The 22,917-nt window shown below is 44.5% G+C and overlaps 1 protein-coding gene across 5 annotated transcripts in view; it reads right to left on the reverse strand.

The window, feature by feature from the left end:
- Positions 1-9,026: 9,026 nt before the first annotated feature.
- LOC117881689 (dimethylaniline monooxygenase [N-oxide-forming] 3-like) overlaps positions 9,027-22,917 on the reverse strand; it is a 31,780-nt gene continuing 17,889 nt past the window's right edge. For 4 of the 5 annotated variants that reach the window (XM_034779262.1, XM_034779261.1, XM_034779259.1 and 1 more), the window contains exons 3-9: positions 21,431-21,619; positions 20,154-20,316; positions 18,508-18,650; positions 17,789-17,988; positions 14,996-15,354; positions 14,620-14,692; positions 9,027-10,946 (exon numbers count right to left, since the gene is read on the reverse strand). In XM_034779262.1, coding sequence (XP_034635153.1) covers positions 10,604-10,946; positions 14,620-14,692; positions 14,996-15,354; positions 17,789-17,988; positions 18,508-18,650; positions 20,154-20,316; positions 21,431-21,619 — 1,470 coding nt within the window. In that variant the 3' untranslated portion in view covers positions 9,027-10,603. The remainder of the gene's footprint in view (positions 10,947-14,619; positions 14,693-14,995; positions 15,355-17,788; positions 17,989-18,507; positions 18,651-20,153; positions 20,317-21,430; positions 21,620-22,917) is intronic. The other variant, XM_034779263.1, reaches the window with a different exon arrangement.

Below are 22,917 nucleotides of genomic sequence, written 5' to 3' on the forward strand. Positions count from 1 at the left end.
TAGTTCTAGCAGCCTTTCCCCAGAGTTGAAGTTGAAATAACATTGATCTCTCGTCTTTGGATTCAGAAATGCTATCTCCTGTCAGATTGATTGTGACAACATTTGGGGGCCTAGCATGTAGAGTAGGGGGACTAAGGTGTGAGGGAACCATCCTTTTTTGACCTTTATATACAGCAAATTATTGCTCCTTGTGGTAGCAAGCAGGGCTGGCCTTTCATGGGTGATGTGGGTGACTGTGCAGAGCACCATGGTCAGGAGGGCACTGTTGAAGGGGACAGAGGGATAGCTCAGTGATTTGAGCATTGGCTTGCTAAACCCAGGGTTGTGAGTTCAATCCTTGAAGGGGCCATCTAGGGAACTGAGGTTAAAAAAAAAAAAAAAAAAAAAAAAAGGTCCTGCTTTGAACAGGGGGTTGGACTAGATGACCTTCTGAGGTCCCTCCCAACCCTGATATTCTATGAAGGCCTGGGGTGTGAGGGAGCTTGGGGCGCCTGGGGGAGGAAGTGGGTGCCAAAGTACAAGTTTTCCCTAAGGCCAGCCCTGGCAGTAAGGGTCATTTGGGGGAAGAATTGAAGGAATCAATAGATTTTAACATTGGTCATACCCCCAAGTGGCTTTAAATAAATCAGTGGGCAAAACTGCCAGTTCAAACAGAATCGGGAGTTTGGTTTGGGCCTTTTGTCCACGTCCAGAGCTGCCATGGCAATGAGGCCACAAGCTGCTATATAAACAAGCCTTATAAAGCTGGCACTGGATAAAAGCAAAGCAATCTACAGGAATGCAAGAGAAGCCTTCATTCTCCATATCCCAGCATCCTTGGCTTGTAAATGCTCTGTATACAGCACATAATCAATCTATGCAACTCTTCTGAAAGATTTCATTGAAGCCAAGAGTCAAAAAGAGGACTGGTTGTGTGTATGAACAAAGAACATTAGCAGCTATGCTAGAATTGATGCACTATTTTAAAAAATGTAAACTATAAACCCTCATGTTTAAAGGCATAATCCAACCAGTAAGGGACAGATTTTCCAAAGGAGCTCAACTTCATTTATGCACCAGAGTAAGTGGCTGGGTTTTCAGAAGAATTTAGCCTGTTGGGCGCTGAGCATTAATGAAAATCTGGCCATTAGTGTCCCAATTTGAGCTACTGGGCCTTGGGTACTGTGGAAAACCCAGCCCTGATTTTGAATGCTACACAGGAGTTGAGCACTAATCTGGTTCAAATGATGGGCGCTAGGCACTTGAAAATCCAACCCAATCTGATGGGGTTTGGGAAAAACTTTCTGCTATGAACAGGTACATTCATAATTATCCCACCCTGGGGTTTCTTGCATCTTTCTCTAAAGCATCTGGCACTCTCTACTGACAAAGACAGGAACACTGGGCTAAACAGACAACTAATCTGATCTGGTACAGTGTCTCCCACGTTCCTATAGCGGGCCTGAGTCTCCATTGTCTTTCACCATGTTACCAAAGCGAAGGCAGTGCTATCACCAATGAAGTCAGCAGACAATGAGCTCTGGTGGGTTTCTCACTCACTTTGCACAGGTGTTTATGATTACACCAGAGGGAAGGCAGGAGAGAATCAGACTGTGTAGATCAGTGGTTTTCAAACTTTTTTTTCTGGTGACCCAGTTGAAGAAAATTGTTGATGCTTGCACCCAATGGAGCTGGGGATGAGGGGTTTGGGTTGTGGGAGGGGCTCAAGGCTGGGGCAGAGGGTTGGGGTGCAGGGGTGAGGGCTGTGGGGTGGGGCCAGGAATGAGGGGTTCAGGATGTGGGAGGGGGCTCTGGACTGGAGGGTGCAGGCTCTGGGGTGGGGCTGGGGGTGAGAGGCTTGGGGTGCAGGAGGGGGCTCTGGGTTTGAGGCTGGGGCTCAAGGCTGGGGCAGGGAATTGGGACGTGGGGTTGGGGTGCAGGCTTACCTCTGGTGGCTTCTGGTCAGTGGCGCAGCCCGGGTGCAGAGGCAGGCTTCCCACCTGTCCTGGCACCGCGGACCACGCTGTGCCCGAGAAGCGGCCAGCAGCAGGTCCAGCTCCTAGGTGCAGGGCTGGTGCTACCATTAAGGCAAACTAGGCGGTTGCCTAGGGTGCCAAGATTTGGGGGTGCCAAAAAGCAGTGCCCCCAATTTTTTTAAAAAATTTTTTTATTACAGTGTTCCTCCCCGAGCGCACGGTTGCTGCTCCACTTCTCCCGCCTCCCAGGCTTGCAGTGCCAATCAGCTGTTTGGCGCCACAAGCCTGGGAGGAGAATTAGAGCAGAGGTGGCGTGCTCGGGGAAGAGGCGGAGCAAAGGTGAGCTGGGGTGGGGAGGTGCCACACTGCTCCCGGGGCGGGGGGGGGGGGGGGCTGCTGGGGGGGTGCCTCAGGGTTGGGGGGGGAAGCTGCTGCAGGGCTCCCCACCCCAGGTCACCTCTGCTACGTCCCCTCCCCGAGCATGCCATCGCTGCTCCACTTTTCCTGCCTCCCAGGCGTGCGGCGCCAATCAGCTGTTTGGTGCCGCAAGCTTGGGAGGGGAGGAGAATTAGAGCAGGGGTGGGTGCCTCAGGGCAGAGGGGGGGAGCTGCCGTGGGAGGGGGGGCCCTCAGGGTGGAGTGGGGGCAGGGAGCTGCCACAGTGCTGGGGGCAGGGTGCAAGGTGGAAGTTTCGCCTAGGGCGCAAAACTTCCTTGCACCGGCCCTGCCTAGGTGAGGTGCGCAACTCGCTCTACATGGCTCTCACCCGCAAGCACTCCCCCCCCCCCCCAGTTCACTTTGGCTGGTTCCCACCCAATGGAAGTGTAGAGCTGGTGCTTGGGGCAGGGGCAGCGCGCAGAGCCACGTGGCACCCCTTGCTAGGAGCCGAACCTGCTGCTGGCCGCTTCCGGGGCGCAGCGCGGTGTTGGAACAGGTCAGGACTAGCCTACGTTAGCCAAGCAGCACCACCAACGGGACTTTTAACGGCCCAATCGGCAGCGCTGACCAGAGCCGCCACGACCCAGTGCCTTACATTCCATGACCCAGTACTGGATCGTGACCCACAGTTTGAAAACCACTGGTGTAGATCATGCCATGGCTCCTGCCAATATCTTTAAGTGGGGAGGGTTGCCTTAATAAGAGACATTACCACTGATTATTTGGAAGCCTGTATAGCAGTGGTGGGCAACCAGCAGACCACACATGGCCCGTCAGGGAAATCCGCTGGTGGGCCATGAGACAGTTTGTTTACATTGACCGTCTGCAGCTCCCAGTGGCCGCACTTCACCGGAAGTGGTGCTGAATACAGAGTGGGGAGAAGTGATTCTTCTGCCTGGGAACCCGGGGTTGCTCCTGGGTGCTCTCTCATGAGAGGGCATGTTGCAGGAGTGTCCTATTAGGCTGCCTGGGGAGACGGGGCAGAATTTGGAAAGCAGCAGCAGCGCTGGAAGATCCTCAGTGGAGAAGTGCTTGAGTTGGCTGTTCCTGTCAAAAGCATCCCTTCACGCCAGAGAGTCACATGAATATTTGTTGTGTCTCTGTACAGCCCCCAGCACAATGGGGGGCCTGGTGCATGACGAGTTCCTAGATGCTAGGGTGAAATAAATCTTCTTTTTTGAGATCATCTGTTTAACAAGAGAAATAGAGGAATGGGAGACCTAGCCCTTACTGCAGCCAGCAAGTTACTATCCCTGCAACATTACCATCCACTCCCCCTAGACACAATGTACTCTAAAGTTCCCTCGTTTCAACCCCTGTTATTAAATCCACATTTGTGGTGTAGAGCAGTCAGCACGCCATTGTGTTGTGTCCATTGTAAACTTGATATTAGGCCTTTCAAGACGTTCCCAGCGTGTTATATACATATTAAGACATACCCAGGGTCCTCTGTGTTGGCTTAATGTCTTGGGGTTTTTCTTCCCTCTTCAAGTAGGAGAGTGGGCTAGATTGCTTAAGCCATCCCTATGAATATAATAAACCTATTTCTTATATTGTGCTTTTCATCAGTAGATCTCAAAGTGCTGCACATTCTTTATTGTATTAAGCATATCACATTTTTGATACTTCCCAGGTGCCAAACACGTAGGAAACCCCCTATTTTAAAAACAAACAAACTCTTCCAGGTCTCCCTTCTCCACCGTGATCAAACAAACTACGGCACCAATCCAAGTTTAAATAACTCGCCTTCACCAGTGTCTTTGTACTCTGGATTTCTTCAGGGCTGCTGTTTCTTATTTATTCATAATTACATGGTTTATGTATATGTGATTGGGGCCAAACATGCAGAATATCTTTTCCCAGGAACTCCCCATATATATCCTGCCTACTCATTGTGGCCAAAAAGAGGCTGACTCACCTGAGGAAATGAATTTCAGCTGTATTTCTGATTTTATCCCATCCCCTAAGGTCTGTTCCATTGTGGTTCTTGAAAGTTTACTGATGGGGTGAAAGGTCTAATGGTTTTTCTTTAGTTTCACTGGCACTACATTTGGATCTCTCATTCTAACCCCTCCTTGGACAAGTAGATCTCATTTCTATCCGGAAGCAGGAAGGGTCTTGCTTTTCCATTCTCCGATGGCTGTTTACTCATACGCTTCATGCATTTTCGCCTCTTGAAAAGGGGAGGGGCAGCCCTGCTTTATGCTTTGTTGGCATTTTGCAGGGAAGCATTTACTTGCTTCACAGGAAAACATTTTTTTAAGTAAAGGGAAGCAATGCAATGTCATCTCCTCCCAGACTGTTATGGGATGACAGTAGAAGTGGTAACCATGGCCCATCGGGTCACTGGTACTAGATTGCTGGCTGACACACCAAAGGGAGGAAAATGGCTTTAACCTGGGTTGCAATTCTTCTGCCAGGGCTAATGAATTAGGAGATGTTCACTTCCATTTACTATGAACTAGGTACTGGGGCCTTTTCTCAAAAGCAGATCAGAATAGGAGATCGAAAAGACAAATTGTTACTGATAGGTGGAGCCAGCTGACAGCCAGAGCAGCATTTAAGTGCCCAAAGTGGGCGTATGAGATATTTAACCAATAGCATATTAGATTTTAGCCATCACTTACTTCATGGTCCAAATGTATCCCTAGGACATGTGCATTCACTTCAGTGGCAGTACAGAGGGGAACGCATATAGTCCAATGACATGCACTTAGGCTCTATTGAACTGTGGCAATGATTTGGCTTAAATGCAGTGCAAGCTTCCATACTGTGTAACCCATGTTAATACAGTATGTCTCTCTGGTTTGCATGAGAGGTTCATGTGCCTGTTGCAGCTTCTAGTTAATAGCTATATTCCTGTGCCTCAAGCAGTCGAGGCACATGGCTTTAGTTTGAGCAGTCCCGGGTTTGTTCCCCACTGATGACCCATCCGTGATATTCAATAGACTTGCATGGAATCCCCTGTGACTTTCGGTCAGACCTCCCCCATTGCAAAGCACCAAGATTTGCTTGAATTGATTCTGATATTGCTAACAATTAAGTGAATCTTGAAAGACAACCCCTGTTTAAACACTATAAGGGCCTGCTCCAAAGCCGAAGTGAAATCAATGGGAATCTTTCCATTGACTTCACTAGGGTTGCCAATTTTGGTTGGCTGTATTCCTGGAGGTTCCATCACCTGACATAGTCTTTAATTAAAGATTAATCTTTAATTCCTGGAGACTCCAGGACAATCCAGGCATTAAAGATTAATCTTTAATTCCTGGAGACTCCAGGACAATCCAGGCGGGTTGGCAACCCTAACTTCAACAGGCTGCAGGTCAGAGCCTAACTGAGCAATCAAGAACAGGCTGCAGGGCTACAAGAGATGAAGGGTGCAGCGGCGTTTCCATTGTAAACTGTATCCAAAACTTCCTACAACTCTTCAACTGCAAGAATTTTGCCACCCATTGATACCTGGTGCAGGTGGCCTTGGGTCTCACGTCATGGCATGAATATTTTTAAGGGGTGGATGAGATTCTGATACACCTGCAAAATAGAGGCATTAAAAAAAGTTTTCCACTGATTCTTGGGCAGAGAATAATGTTCTGCAACCTCACACCACAGATGTATTGCTGCACCTGGCATTCCTCCATTAACTCAGTTGGGCCCTGGAAGCAATAGAGCAGTTTCTCAGCTGATGTGAATCACTGTCACTCCATGACTTCAGTGGTGCTAAACCAATTTCCACCAGCTGAGGAGCTGGCCCATTATCTGGGCTGCATCCTTGAGCAAACACCTTGCGAGTCTCATGACACTGCACGCTACAGGGAAATAATACAAGTTGATAAAGTACTAAGAAAGACTGAGCCATGGCCCAAGTGGGAGTGAGGCAAACAGAAGTTGGGAGGACAAGAGGCGACAGTGAAGCACAGATAAGCCCATGATTTTTGTAGCCTTGAGGCTATTGGCAGCACTATAGCTGGGCAAAAACTTATGATTATTCATGTGAACTTTTAGATAGGTTTGCGTTGATAGGTTTGCTTTGCTGGGAAGGTAATGGAGGGGTTCCCCTATCAGTGCCCCCCTCTGCTTATCAGTGAAATATGTAGCAAAGGAGAAAGGTTTCAGGTAAGAAGACCTTTGCTGACACACTGTAGTATCTCTTGGATAGTAAACTCAGTGGCCAGATGTATCTCGGGTTTCAGGTGTATATCTCATACACAATGTGATGTTGATTGCTCACAGTGATCTGTCAGAATCATGACCCATTGTGCAGTTGGGTGAGTAACCAGAAAATAATGTCAAACTCATCCTCTAACAAGGTGACCAAAGGTTTTTCAACAGTAAGTTACCAATATTCAGAGACCTCTTCTCTCAGGTGGACAGAGCCTTTGTGAAAAGAGGCCCTTGCTACAACAGAGATCTTCTATGTGTAATGTACTGAAACCAGCTATTCAAAGACTAAAAGTGAGCCTGGGACTGAAATATTGTCCATTTAGTGACAACAGAAAGTGACTCAGAGGATGAAAACAATGAAGGTAAAAATGGAAGACTCTCCAGCGTGGTTCCTAGAACATCACTCAGAAATGCTTTGAAGCAATAAACCATGGGGAAATATTGGGACAGTTAGCAAAACGAAAGACTACAGAGTGCTTATGTACCCATGTAATGAGTGCTGTGTGCACATTCTGTTAGTGGAGTCTTATACAGAAAATATTTGGGCTTCTAAAATACAGAAAATATTTGGGCATCTAAAATAATTTTTATTTGCAGTGTAGTTGTAGCCATGTTGGTTCCAGGATATGAGAGACAAGGTGGGGGAGGTAGCCTATTACCTCCCCCACCTTGTCACTATAGTTTTTAGTTGTTTGAGTACAATCCTGTGTTAGAAGGCTACTTCTGCTAAGGACCTGATTTTTGTTGCTGCCTCCAGTGCTCTTTTCAGACAGATGAGCTGATACATGGGACCTGCTGCCATCCAGCAATCATGGCACTATCAGCTGTTGTTATTCATCACCAAGGGAGATGGAAACATTGCAAAGACGCTATTCAGCGCCAGCCAGGAGCATCTTCCTCTCTGCTGTCCGCTCCATCCTGCTGCTGACTCCCTCCCGACACCTCCACTTTCCTGCCACAACTTTCTGACAGAATCTCTCTCTCTCTGCTCCATCATCCCCTAAATCAAGGGTGGGCAAACTTTTTGGCCTGAGGGCCACATCTGGGTATGGAAATTATATGGTGGGCTATGAATGCTCATGAAATTGGGGTTGGGGTGCAGGAGGGGTTGAGGGCTCCACTAGAGGTGCGAGCTCTGGGGTGGTGCTGGGGATGAGGGGTTTGGGTCACAGAAGAGTGCTCTGGGCTGGGATTGAAGGGTTCGGAGAGCAGGAGAGGAATCGTGGCTGGATCCCGGCCAATGGGAGCTGCAGGGGCAGTGCTTGGAGTGAGGCAGTCTGCGGAGCCCCCTGGCTGTCCCTATGCATAGGAGCCATAGTGGGGACATGCCGCTGCTTCTGGGAGCCGCGACACACGCATGTGGAGTGGCCCCAACCCTGCTCCCCAGCAGGAGCTTGATGGTTGATTAAATTGGATGTGGCCTGCAGGCCGTAGTTTGCTCACCCCTGCCCTAAATTCTTTCTAACAGCACTGCTCATCCCATAAACAGCTGCTGTACCCCAACATCCCATAAGTCCTGCCAGCACCCTCTTAGCGCTGCTCGCCCTCCTTCCTGCAGCCATATACCACAGCCAGTGCTCCTGCTCTCTTACTGTGTGGCGGCCCTAGCCAGATCACTCTTGTCTACATGGGGAAATTAACCAGGATACCTACTATAGCATTGCTCTCCAGGTGGGCACACTTATTCCAGGATTAAAGTGTTTTTTTTCTGGTATAGCTTAAACCCCTTCCAAAGTGACATACGCTAAACTAGAAAAAGGCTCTCTTAGACTGGAATAAGAGTGTATAACCATATTGGTTTAAATTCACACCCTACCTTATATTGAAATAACCTTTTCATGTAGACATGTCCTAAGGCACCTCTACTGTGCAATTTACTAGGCTCTCTTCTGGTGCCTGCAAAACAGTTGTGGGTGCAGTTTAGGTGAGAAGTTATTAATTTGCAGATGAAATTATGCTATCCGCTACCTAGACTTCCAAACATGTCCCTGCCCCCTTCCCACAAACAGTGTTTTAAAAAAATCAAATCCCTAAAACATAATTAAACCAAATACTTTGAACTGAATGGGATGGTCTAGACAGTATTTGGTCCTGCCATGCGGGCAGGGGACTGGACTCGATGACCTCTCGAGGTCCTTTCCAGTCCTAGAATCTATGAATCTATGAATCCAAATGCAGAGCTGGGGCCAGAGTCTTCTCTTGCTTCCCTTAGTGCATATTCTGTTGCCAGCCTCTACCCTTCCAGAGGCTTATCTGAATCTCTCACCGCCCTGCAAGAGATTCCCATCCCATCCAATGCGCATTTAGTACATCCCATCCTCTTGGTATAAATCATCATCCTTTTCCCTAGCGCCAATCACTATAATCGACATCCTAGTGTCTCACTTTACACAATATTACAGTTGCTAGCTACATAAACCCCTCGTAATAAATAATTCATTGTTTCCTAGCTGAGAGAGAATCAGGAAACCAGTGAAAAGATTCCAATACATTTTAATTTCAATATTGTAATTGACTTTAAAAAAACAAAACAAAACTGGTGCCTTGTACAATAGGGGCCTCATCCAATGTCCATTGAAGTCAATGGGGGGAGGGGTGTCTTTCCATTGAGTTCCATGGTGATTAGCTCAGGCTGTAAGTGAAGGGAGAAGAGACGCAATGAATGTAATCCCACCACGGAACATCTGGGTATGCATCTGGTTTAAACATGACTGGGCATAAACCTCCCTCTTCTGTCTGGGTGAGCGAGGATCTGACCACAGCATTCAGTCAGAAGCAGGAGATACCAGATAGCTAACAACAGCCTGTGTTCTAGACTGAACAGCTTCAGATAATAATGTTGATTGCTACACATATGGTGCCTTTCGTACAAAGAATGCAAAGCACTTTACAAAGTTGACACCAGTCCCTACTTTACAGATAAAAACCAACACACACGCAAGTAGCATGGTTTCCCCTCTGACTGCAGTGTAAACATACCCCCGGTCTCTTGCTCTAACTAGTAGATCACACTGCTTCAAGGGAATATTTATCCAAATGAAAAAGAAGATTCTGGGGGCTTTTACTAACTCATGACTGGGGAAAGGTGGAGAGCAACAATTTGTCTGTCAAGCCCTCGCTGACGAGTTCAGAGAAGTTCTCTCTAAACACAGCAGGAAACTGGATATTTTGTTTACCCCACCCCAGTTAGGATAGTTATTTTGATAGATCTGTAGTGTATGCATTTCAGATTGTTTGGTAAGAGGCAGATGCTGCAGCTGAACATGCTGTTAGAGAGAATTATTACAAGACCCAATCAAAATTTTCTCACTGAAAGATTTTTTTCAACGAAAAAATGGCTTTTTGACCAAAACAAATTTTCCGACAAATATTTTTACTGTGGTTAAAATGTTTATTTTGGTTGAAAAGTTTTTTTTGAGAAAAAAATTGAAACTGATTTTTGGGGGGGAGGGAGGGGAGTATAACTTCCCCGTCCTGCCCAAGTGCGCAAACATTTTTTAACTAAAAATTGTTTTTGAGGATTAAAAAAATTTTGGTTTCATTTTTTCAATGAGAGACCAAAACTTTCAGTGGGGAAACGTAAAACTAGAAAAACAATTTTAAAAAACAATTTCCCGTGAAAAATAATTGTCATTTTTTGACTAGCTCTAAGTTATCACACTACTGAATACTGTAGATGTGAAGGACTTGGGGTTTAAGAAAACATGGAGATAACATCTTATTTATCTCAATATTCCCCTTGTAATGAGTCTGTTCTTTCAGTATTTCCTAGGATACAAACAGAAGAGCACAAATCAGGTAATGCTCATTGACACCAAAAGAACATCTGGCACTGACTTCTATGGAGCAATGTCAGTTTACACAGCAGAGGCTGTGGCCCATTGAGTTTATACATGCATGTGTGGTATAGCTATCTATCATCTATCTATCTATCTGCACACATGGTAGGTCAGAACCGATATGAAGTGATAGGATTCTCTCCTCTCCTTTCTCAGGAAGAATTTTCCTTTCTATTCGCTAATTTCATGTTGAGAGCCTTAAAATTGTTGATTAGTTAAACATCAGAAAAACAGCAAGAAGGAGAAGAGGGAGGGCAAGTATTCTAAGCAAATTCAAGACAGGGAAATGTTTCTGAGAATCATGTATGACTCGGGTCCTCGTAGCCTTCAGCGTCCGGTCCCACTGGGTCAGGATGGCATTTCTGGCTCCATCCCACTTCCCCGGTCCCGTCAGACAAAACTGGTATGGACTGCACGGGCCAAAGTACGCTTCCAGGGCCAGCCTTGGATCCGTCAGGAACAGCAGTGGAAAATTGGGCTTCACACCAATAGCAGAGGCGAGTTCATCCATGTAGGAAATATAATCTGTCTGTAGGGTATTGCTCTGCCCATACCTTAAGGTGGGAAGGGAGAAGATATAATACATTGCTGAGTACAGTATTGTTGTACTCAGAATAGTTGTAGAAAAAAGGCATTTGGTTAATGGACACAAGGTTAACTCTGCACTTCTATATGGTGGTAGAAGGGATAGATACACCATGGAGTATATCTATTGTTGCTGTGATGTGGTATGCTATTGTTGCACAGAAATACTGTGGCAAACACATTTAACTCACTGCACTCTTACGTCTCATTGCCTCAGTGAGAGTTTTGCCTGAATGAGGGTTGCAGGGACTGGGGCTGCTCTGAATAAGCTACTTCTAAGATCTGTTCAGAAGGGGTGATTTCATGTGTTTGATATACAGCATTGGACTGTGACTGGATTACATCTGAAAAGGGCCAGTCTGATACTGCTGGAGAGTGAAGCCTTATATTTGTTAACAGAAGACATGCAGCGTGGACAACTACAGTGTAGGTTCCCCCCCACCCCCAAAGCCCTCACTTGTGTGCTTTATCTTGGAGCTGGTGGGCCCTGTTCCAAGGGTGAGAAGGTATTCTGTTCTCAACCTTGGCCTCTGTGCTGCAGGTGTCACTAAAGCAGCCAATGTAACGGGCCTAATAGGGGGGCATTTGGAATCCAAGCAGGAAAGAGAGGCAGAGGCAATCTAGAGGTCAAATTATGTTTTATCTCAATCAGTTGGGGAAATGTAGAAATCAGTTAAGTGGCAAATAATCACAAGTAAATCAGTTAGTTGTTTTAGCAGGAACTACTATTTAGGCTTACACCGTAACCTACGGTAAACAATCACTATTATCTACTGTCTATTGACTATCACTATCTTAATTAAACTCTTGTTATAGGCAATAATTAATGAAATAACAGAATTTTGAATTAGAAAATACAATGCACCAGAACATAAACCCCACCATTGTACGTTCCCTGGTCAGTTTCTTATTTGCAGCCTCTGTAAGCCCAGGGTTTGGAGTAGAGATTCTTAGGATGTTTAGTTATATATTGAGCAAGTCTCTTGTGCAATCTTTGTTCACTGTTCTAAGATTCAGCTTAAATAAAGGCATGTATGTACTCCTTGATGCGATGTGCTGGCTTCTTGATTGAACAATTCTCTCCCCTCCTTTCTGGCTTACAGCCCCTTTGCTCAGACATTTTCATTATTCCTGTCACTTCACCTCATCTACCTTAAGATGTTTTGTTTTACATCATTATTATTTTCTTACTTGCGCTACAGCTCACTTCCTTCTTGTTTCTTAAGTTTGTGTCCCTTTAATTAGAGTGTATCTTTTACTGCTGCTTATTTCCCCCACATTCATTCTTGCTTTACCTTTCTCACAGTTTTCTAACACTCTTTTTCTAATAATTTCTTAGATTACTTAGAGACACAGTCTTTTTTCCTTGTTTAACTGTACTTTTCTTCCTTTAACTTTTCCTCTTTTCCTTGTGTACCACTGTCTTGCCTCTTTCTAGGTCCTGTCCCTGTTGTGACTCTCCCTTCTCTTCTTGTGATCTCTGTCTTTCTTGCCCTTCCTGAACTGGACTTTCTTCCTTTCAGCTCTGTCCCTATTGCCCCTCCGATGATGCAACTTAGCCTATCCATTGGCTCCCCACTTCCTGCATCCCTTCTTCTCTGGTGCCAGTCACTGCCTCACTCACTACTAGCCTTGCTCTCTTCCACTGCTCTTTTGCCCCAGCAGCCTCCACTGCAGATGGGGTGTTACACCAGCATGACAGGGGTACTCTGCACTATTGTGGCCCTGAGGCCCCAAACTCTTTCTATTCTATGCCTTCTTGGATCCTGAGGACACATCCCATGGCAACACTACGATCTGGCTTTGTAAGGGATGCAAAAGCAAGTACTTTGGCTGGCAGGATTACTACAAATAAGACCACACTCTGTTAACTCCAGCAACAGTTGTCCATTTGTTATAGATCATGTGATTCTCTCACCTCATATTTTAAAGGTGACGTAAGCTCGTGAGCAGATAGGCAGAATTGCCAACTCTCCAGGATTGTCCTGGAGTCTCCACGAATTAAAAATTAATCTTTAATTAAAGATTATGTCATGTGATAAAACCTCCAGGAATTTGTCCAACTGAAATTGGCAACCCCACCAGCCAGGGAGTTCAAATAAAGCCCTAATGCTAGTTCAGTTCAAGTCCCTTTCCTCGGGGCCAGCTTCCGCAACAGAAAGAAGATTCCAAAACAGGATCAAAATAACAGAGAACACTTGGTAACACCTGACAGCTTTCCAGCTGACGGCAAGCTGGGAGGGGAGAGGACATCTCCTGCACTTAGGCAGGCTCTCTTGCCACAGCTTCCCTTTCTTTTATAGCCCCACCCTGAATCAATCACATAATGGGCAGAGAACCAGAGGGAAGTCATGAAGATCAAAGGTATAACTGGGTTCAAAAACGAATTAGAGAAGTTTCTGGAGCATAGGTCCATCAATGGTTATAGCCAAGACAGCCAGGTATGCAACCCCATGTTCTGGGTGTACCTAAACCTCTCACTGCCAGAAGCTCGGAGTGGATCACTCCATAAATTTCCCTGTTCTGTTCATTGCCCCGAAACACCTGGCACTGGCCACTGTTGGAAGACAGGATATTGGGCCAGATGGACCTATGGTGTGACGCAGTATGGCCATTCTTATTTTCTGCTTGTAACCCCTTCCATGAGTTAAGGAGTGCCTGTATACTTTGTCCCTGGTGAGAAGATGCCTATAATAATGGACTATCCCCCCAGACTGGAACTAACCTTGCTGGTTGGGAACTGAATTTGCATTTTTCAGGGAATTCCATGATTTGAAAAAAATCATTAATTCTGAATTGGAATGAAATGTCAAATTTCAAAATTTGCCGCAAAATGAAAATTTTAGCTACAGATCAAGGTTGTATTTTGATTTTGACTCTGTTTTATGTTGACGTTTATAAAATAACACAAAAATGTAAAAACATTAAAAAACATAAAAAAAAAATACATTTCAAAACAAAAAGTAATTTCAAAATTGAAAACTCCAGTCCAATAAGGTTGGATTTTGACGGTCAGAAATGACACACTCACATGGAACGTTTCAAGTTTAACAGATCCACATTATCTGACAGAAAAACGCCCCACTGGAAATTTTTTGACCAGGTATGTACTCAATACAACTCCTGCCGAAGTGAAGGGAAATGCTTCTATTTACTTTAATGAGGGCTGGGTCAGGCCGGTAAACAGGATTCTCCACCATTCTGAGGGAAGCTACACACTATCAGAGTGAGAGAGGTTCAGAACAATGGAGGGGGGGGGGGCTTGGGGGGTGCAGAATGCTTGTTGAGGAGGCCAGAGTTTTTAATGATCCTAAACCTGGTGCTGCAGAAGTTTCTCTGTTATATTTGTTCGGTGGGCCAAATAGGGGAGAACCCAAGTTCCCAGGCTGAGGAGAGCACGTGATATACAATATTTGGGATGTGTGCTGGGGTGGGAAGTGGGAGTTTAAAAGAGTGGCTCCTTGGAAAAAGCCACTTGCTTATTGGATGGCAGGTTGTCATAATATATCGGACAGAGCGTATGCATTACAGAGATCAGACCATAACATTATGTCGGGTTTATACAGAAAAGACAGGTCGTGGTGGCCTTTTTCATGCACCCAGAGCAGGGAGGGCTACCTGAGAACTGCACTTTGCACATACCATTTGAGCTTTTTCCCCATTTTTTCATCAATATCTTCCATCATGTCAGTCACTGGGGGAAGCTTATATAACCCTAGAAAAGAACAGGTACAAGGTCACTAGTTTATTCCATCTCCTAATTAATAAGATATTCTTCCAGCCCTTCACCCATGCACTCAGTTAAACCAGCCATACTCCCACTGATCTACAACTTCTGGGTGAGCAGGCCTAGCAAATCCCATGAGGTCTGCAGGTGCACAAATGAACGCCTGCTTCTCTTTTTGGACCAGATCCCCAGCTTGAATCTGCAAGGAATTACAGGTTGCAAAGCAATGCTAGTTCTCACAGACAAGCTCATCTGGGACAGTTCTCTGCCCCCCTATTTCCCTTCACCTACCCTTAAACACCCTTATAGCCCAGCGAGCTTGGAGATCTGATGTTGGAATAATTGCACCAAGCGACTGGACCAGGCCAATAACAGCCATGGTTGGCTTCTCGAGTCGAGGAGGAAGGATGCCCTTGTACAAAGTGACCTCGTTGTCTCTGCATTTGATGATAGTGTTGTCTTCTATGAAGGGGTAGGAGTAGCTGTAGCCTGTTGCAAAGATGACAAAATCAACGTTTTCCTGCACAGTCCCATCCTGAAATATAGCTGAGGTTTCCGTGAATTCCTTCACATTGGGTTTCACCACCACTGTTCCACATGTGATGCGGCTTGGGAGATCATCATTGAACACTGGTTCTTTACGGCTGGTTCTATAAAGAAAGAAAAGCATAGAGGCCTGTAGTGGGGGGAGGGATAGCTCAGTGGTTTGAGCATTGGCCTGCTAAACCCAGGGTTGTGAGTTCAATCCTTGAGGGGGCCATTTAGGGAACTGGGGTTAAAAAAAAAAAAAAAAAATCTGTCTGGGGATTGGTCCTGCTTTGAGCAAGGGGGTTGGACTAGATGACCTCCTGAGGTCCCTTCCAACCCTGATATTCTATGATAAAGTGCTGCCTGTCTCCTGGCTAGGAGAAGCAGAGAGATCACTGTGTTTCTGTATGCGAATGTCAGGAAAAGGAGCTAACCCTTTCTCCTTGAGCCTATGGTTACCCATCGCCAGCACTCCACAGTAGAAATTCCTGTGCTTGCTACCTCCCAACACTAGTGCTCAGGCATGAGCTGATTTACATGGCATTGCTGGAGAACCTCTTCTTTTATTTGTAATGTAAGGCTGCAACAGGATCACTTTAGCAATGAAGGGTTTTATCCTTCAAAGCTCAAGGAACTGTCTTTCTCACAGTAATCGCTTTAAGGCTGAATAAATAATTCACAATTAATTTAGAATCTTTCTTTTGCTTATGGGATATCCATGAATGGATCACGAGTTCCTCAGAATCTACCATTTTAAATTATTCAACACTTTTTTTGTGTTTTAAAAATACCCAACCTATGGCTGGATTGGAAACAGTGCTTCGCAAGTCATTTGTATTCTAAATTTGCTATTTGAACCCAGATTTGGTCAGATAAATCACATGGTATTGTTTGAGTTCCCTGGTAAACTTGGGCATAAGCATTTCTGGCATGAATGCTCATAGGCATGAATTTAAAAGCCAGTTTCCACAAACTGGTCTGCATGCAATTTTGAAGTTTCCTTTACAAAAATATTGGTACCAATAAACTCATTTTTGTGGGACAGGGAAACATCGTTTGGTCTGTGTTTGTACAGCACCCAGCACAATGGAGTCCTGAGCCAGGACTAGGGCTTCTAGGTACTACTGTGATACACATGATAAATGAATATTTGTGAGAAACAAAACACATAAATATTGACAAATCAAATTCATTGAAAATTTGAATAAAACATTTTTTTTTTTTCAGTATTTGGCCAACTTTGAGTTCTAATAATCTGGACACTATCTTTTTATATGTATTATAATTGACATTTAATTATGAGAGAAACAAGGTGGGGGAGGTAATATCTTTTATTGGACCGACTTTCTTCTTGTGAAAGAGAAGCTTTCATGCTACACCTAGCGTTTCTGGTCTGGAAAAGGTAATCCGGTGAACATTCTGATGACCTCTTCCATATTGAAGAAGAGCTCTGTGTAAACTTGAAAGCTTGTCTTTTTCACCAATAGAAGTTGGTCCAATAAATGATATTTTCTCATCCATCTGGTCTCTTGCAAATCCTGAGACCTCATGGTTGCAACAACACTGCATACATCGCATAATTACAGCTGTTCCTTGAAATAGGATCTGCTAACTCACTTTTGAGATTTGGTGACACTACTGTAGTAGTGTATCTAGTTGAAAAAAAAAAAACCACTATTGTTGCCAGGTTTTGAGTTACTCTACCCTAAACAATGAGATTGGGTCCACAGATCTCCATATACGGGACAACGTATGGAATACTGCACGTTTCCCATTCTTTCAGCTAGAGCTAAAACTAAGATCATCCCCATGGTGCAATGACGTTTAAAAGCAAAGTCAGTCCAAACATGAACTTCACTGGCATTCTGAAGTCCCTGCCAACACATGGGGCGTTTCAGAAGTAAATTAATCCTTGAATTACCTACTAAAAGTAGTGATGTGTTTTTGGATTTAGGCAAAGACGTGGACGTTGTTTAGAAAAGTATGCAGTGTAATTGTAGCTGTGTCAGTCTCAGAATATTGAGGAGACAAAGTTGGGGGAGGGAATATCTTTTATTGGGCCAACTTCTGCTGGTGAGAGAGACAAGCTTTCGAGACACACAGAGCTCTTCTTCAGTGTAAACTCAAAACTGTCTCTCTCACCGACAGAAGTTGTCTCTCTAATGGCTTAGGAAAGACATTGCTGTACTGGACCAGACCTAGCCCTGATAGTTTGGAGTCCCATCTCCAACAACGATGCATGAGAGCATAGCAAACTAGCCATGTGCACCTCTCCGGTTGCATAACTCTGCGTCCATATGGATTAGAAGGGACGGAGGATTCCTTTCCTACTCTTGCAAGCAATCCATATGGCTCCTGAAGCATGAGATTTCATTCACTTGTCCTGCACTCTTATTTTTAAGCTAACCTGCTATAAACCTGCTGCCTGATGAGAAGAAAGTACATTGATGCTACCAGTAGAGTGCAACCGGGACACCACTGTGCTGCCTTTTCAAAGCTGAGCAAGACTTTGCCTTCCTTCTCAAATGCTTTGCAGGGAGAATCCCATAAAATTACCTGTTCAAAGGCATCAGGCCGTAGTTCTCATGCTTAAACCACTTGTTCATCCTCCTCACGTACAGCCAGTCGCTGACGGAGGTGGGAAGGGTATCCCTGAGAAAGGTTTCAAAGCGAGTCACAGTCAGCATATCCCAGGGGTAGCCATTGTCCCAGACGCGACTCATCACCCAGGAGCCGCTTCTAGAGCTGAGATAAACCTAAAAAAAACAAAAAAACAAAAAATGGACAAAGCAGGGTAAGGCCATTACCATTCTAGAAAAGCAACTACAACAGAGTGATCACTGGTAGAGGCCTCTTCACCACTTCAGTGCTCCAGTTTTACACCAGTGTCACCTCACGGACTTCACTGCACTTACGTTGGAATAGAACTGGAGTGAAGCAGTGGTGAATCGGGCCCACTTTACACTCCTCCAGCTCCAACCCAGAACTGGTGGGAAGATATACTGCAAAAAAGTGTACATTGCGGGAGTGACACCTACAGTGCTATGTGCTTGGCCTGCTCTTGATTAAAATTTGTGCCACGTAATGTTTTCCTCCGGCATGCGACCATTCTAAGCTTATGTTAAGTGTATGAACTTCAAAGCCACCTAGAAGACCTGGATGCCTATTCCCATTAATTGGGTGTCCAAATCCATGATGAGACAGCTTTGAAACCCTCAATTATTGTACCTCAATAATGAGAGCTAGCAACTCCACAGCAAGACAGGGAATTGTACCTGTGAGGCCGTGTGACTGAGTTCCACAGCAATGTCTGAACCAGAGTTTCCCAGTCCAATCACAAGCACTCTCTTCCCTTTGAATTTTTCCGGTTCCTTGTATTCCCGGCTGTGGAAGTAGCTACCTTTAAACGTCTTTAACCCTGAGGAAAAGTGGAAAGTAAAATGAGTTCATCTGGATATTTAAAGGGATAGATTTTACCCACTTGCAGCTGGACCCCTTTGCAGTAATTTGTGGGGCTCAGCATTTAGTCTCTATCTGATTTCCACAGCAGATTTGCTCATTTCACAAGTCACAAAAAGGATGGTTCAAACTACTCATGCTACAAACTCCTCCTAGGATTTGATAGTTCAAGGGGGTTCTTTTTTGCCTTGGAAACAGTCTAAGGCACAGGCCCAGGAGCCAGTAGTGTCCAGCTCTTCCACCTTGTCTAGTTTTTCAAAGTTCTGAGCACCTGCAGATGGAGTGGTGGGTGCTCAGCAGCTGTGCAAATGAGGCCCATCATCCCTATGAGATTCAGTCTTCCCAACTGTAAAATCATGTACGGTGAGGCTGAATTCACTCACACTGGTAAAGAATGTTGAGACACTTGGACAGAAAGCACTACGTAGATGCAAAGCATCCTCATCCTCACCAGGCATAAAGGTTCTGCCACAGCATCTTAGTTGATTGCCAAGTCAAGAACCCAGTTACTCCAATGAAATTGCAGATAATAGAAGCACTCAGAGGTCATTGAGAGCAGAATCTGGCCCTGCACATTTTGCTGACATTTTTTGGTGAGACTTCCAACCCCAAGACAAGAGAACACTTGCTTGCATAAAAAAACATTGCATTTGAAAATAGGCCTTGATCATTTGAGAGGATTTGAATTGTTAACTTGAACAAAGGACAGAACAAAATCTCCAGAAACACCCTCTCCAAGTTGTTCTAAAGAGATTAATCCTGTGCCTTCGTAATGCCCGGCCAAATAGTAAAATTTGATGACTATACCATTGCATAATGTTTCTCTAAACAAAAAGCTGGTGTTTATATACCGTAATTGCTAACACTGTACTTGACAATTATATGGTCTTGGTTTTTAATACTGCTTATAGTTCTGAACTAAACAGTTATTAAGAAAGTTTGGCAAGTTTTTAAAGCTATTAGAACAAGTTGAAAAATGCTTATTCTTTGTGGGTGACAAGGTGGGCGAGGTGATATCTTATATTGGATCAACTTCTGTGGGTGAGAGAGATAAGCTTATGAGCCACACAAAACTCTTATGCAGGTCTGCATGGCTCGAAAGCGTCTCTCTCACAACAATAAAAGATATGACCTCCCTCACCTTGTCTCGCTAATATCTTGGGATTGACACAGCTACAACTACAAGGAATACAACATATTTTTTGTGGGAAATTGTAAAATTATTTTACACAATTTTCTGCAATTTTGTTTGAATTTCCTATGAAAGAGAGGAAACTGAAATGATTTTGTTTTCAAAAAAATCATTATTAGTACAAATTTTCAGGTTTTGGTGAAGTTTTTGAAAACTGAATTAGTTTCCAAAAATTTAGGGTTTTTTTCAATTAAAAAACCTCCTCAATGTGCTGATGAAAATGTTTTGACTAGTCCTTGCTGTAATATATGCACTGCACACACAACTCACCAGGGAAGCAATCAACTGGGAAATTTGGATACACATGATGCCCCGAACAAACCATAACCGCATCAAATACAGCTGACTCTTCCTTCCCGTCCTGTTTTGTAATAACATCCCACTGTCCGGTGACAGGGAAATCGGAGCGTTTTTTTATACTGCTGACCATAGTCTTAAAAGAAACAAACACATGAGTTTGTATTCATTGGCACACGATTCTGCAGGCAGATAGCTTTGTAAATGTCATCGGTCTTACTGGATTCACAGTAGAGAGCTGGGCGAAACCTTGCTCCACTAAACTCCATAGGAGTTTTGCCATTGACTTTAATAAGGCCAGGATTTCACTCTGGAATACATGTGTAAGAGCTAATGAACTGGCCTTGACCCCAATAACAACATGCCAAATTATTTTGATTTTCCTGCCTGGCGTTCTCTTACTGCTTTGCCAAAGCGACACCTTACAAAGATGGAAGTCAGTTACAGAGATGTGTTTTCAGTGATGTACCATTTTTAGAAGGTAGGTTCTTTGGGGCAAGGACTGTCTCTCTGTTCTGTGTTTGTACAGCTCCGAGCACAACGGGGTCCTGGTTCATGCCTAGAGTCCTAGGTGCTATTGCAATAAAGATAAATAATAATAATCACTTTGATCTGGGTGACATTTTGGAATCAGAGTTGGACAAATGTAGCCTTTCGGTATGCGTTCACCCAATAGCAGATTGATTTTCACAGGTTTGTTCATTATTAAATCTCAGTCTATTAATGCTTCAGGTAAATTTCAGCCCATGAATGGATTGCTCAGGACCAGTTCTTTGCTATACTTAATTCACTGTTCTCACTGTGTGATGTCGTCTAAGCCACATGGGATTGTTTTGATTGGATGACCGAAACATTTATTTTATAAACAGGAGGAAGGCTTAACTTGTATTTAAACCCTGTGTGACTCCTGTCTAACATTCAGTTACTCCACCACCAAAACACCGTGTAGCTAGAAGCCAGACTCAGAGGGGATGTTTTGAGAAGCACAGTGTGACCCATTTGCCCTTTTAAATTACCAGCAGACAGACGGATTACATTTGTTCATTGCTCTGAATTAGTCAGTTAAGGCCTGATGGTGCTCATCTAACGAGGTCAGCAGGGGTAGAACACCAGCCTCTGCCCTCAGAGGAATAAGGGGCTGGGCGTGAGTTATTCTGCCACTAGGAGTCACTCTTCTAATGGGGACAGGAAGTAGGTAAAGCCATGATTCTGGCCCGCCATGCACTGGCCTTAGCAGCTCTAAGTCTTACCTTGAACTTTATATATCTTAAAAGAGCAAAGTGCTTGGCATACATCCTGATGTACTCTTGGAGCTTTGAATTGTGCATGTAATTTGGAAAATCATCAGGGAAAGGGAAGTCAGGGAAACACATCATTTCTTTGCAGGAGTTGGTGAACACGGAGCGGTAAATGCTGGCTCTGCCTTCCTCCACACGTTCCTACAGAGAATAATAATAAGAAACAAAACAGCAAAAACATCTGCACAGAAGGTGACTGCAAAACTTGCTGTAACATGGTGGAGATTCACTCACTAAAGAATTAGCTACAGAGACAATTCTCAGCTTACCTGGGATGCTTCATCCAGCGTTCCTGCACACATAAGATGAGAAGCGCGAGCTAATGATGAGTTACAGTGTGCTACCAGTGTTGCCAACTTGCAACATTTTGTGTTTATCTTAAAGCCCCAGCTCCTGGAAGCAAGTGATAACATGAGAATCTAATCTTTCATTTTTTAACAGAGTAAGCTGTAGCCCACGGTTGCAGAGAAAAGCTTGAAAATGTGACCTGAGTGTCCCCTGGAGGCAAGTAAGAAGAACCCCAGATTTACCATTTAAAAAAATCATGATTTTTATGCCAATCTCGTGATCTTTTCAGGCCTGATTTATGATTTTTGAACACCTAGGGTTATTTGGAGACGTGCCATTGTAACCCATGGTCCATGTGCATGCCATCTGCTGCTCTCTATCTGGGTAAGTCTGCTTTGACTCTTCAGCTCCAGGTGGGGAAACTCATCCTTTTAGCTCCAGAGGTACCTGCCTGGTTTGAACTCCAGTGTGCTAGTCAAAATGTCGGCTATCCCACAATTACAGAGAAATACGCTACAAGGTCAAAATTCCCATTGACTTCAATGGGAGCAGGATCAGACCCCTAAGCCCTGATTCTACAAGGCACTTAAGCACATTTTGCTGAATAGGGATGGACTGGAGTATGTACTTCAAATTAAGCAGATGCTTAAATCCCATCTTCAATGGGATTAAAATTAAGTGTGTGGTTTAGTGCTTTGCTGAATCAGGGCCCATGTTTTTACCATGTAATTACAGAGTACAGAATTCACCAGCCAAATCCCACCAAGGATGGACAGAAATGTTTGGTATAAAAATAAATCCAGTCAAGAAAGAGGACTCTACGTTTTAATATAATAGATGTACAGAAGTGCTGCTGCCTTCTCCAATCCTATGCTCCTTTCATAGCACCTCTCAGATTCTATCACAGGCAGGAAAGAAAGAACATATGCATAACTTCAAATCAATACTCTTTAAAACAAAGTTGGAGGGAGTGTTGTCTAGGGAAGGTGACCAGCAACCAGGACTTGAGTTATATTCCCAGCTCTGCCACGGGCCAGCTTTGGAACTTTGGGAAAGTTACTTCACTGCCGAGAGAGACAAGGCTGCTGTGACTCAGTTTCCCCATCTATAAAAGGGGAATAATAATACTACGGTAGCTAAGATCACTTTGA

This window comes from Trachemys scripta, chromosome 8, assembly GCF_013100865.1.
Source record: "Trachemys scripta elegans isolate TJP31775 chromosome 8, CAS_Tse_1.0, whole genome shotgun sequence".
Classification (NCBI taxonomy): domain Eukaryota; kingdom Metazoa; phylum Chordata; order Testudines; family Emydidae; genus Trachemys; species Trachemys scripta.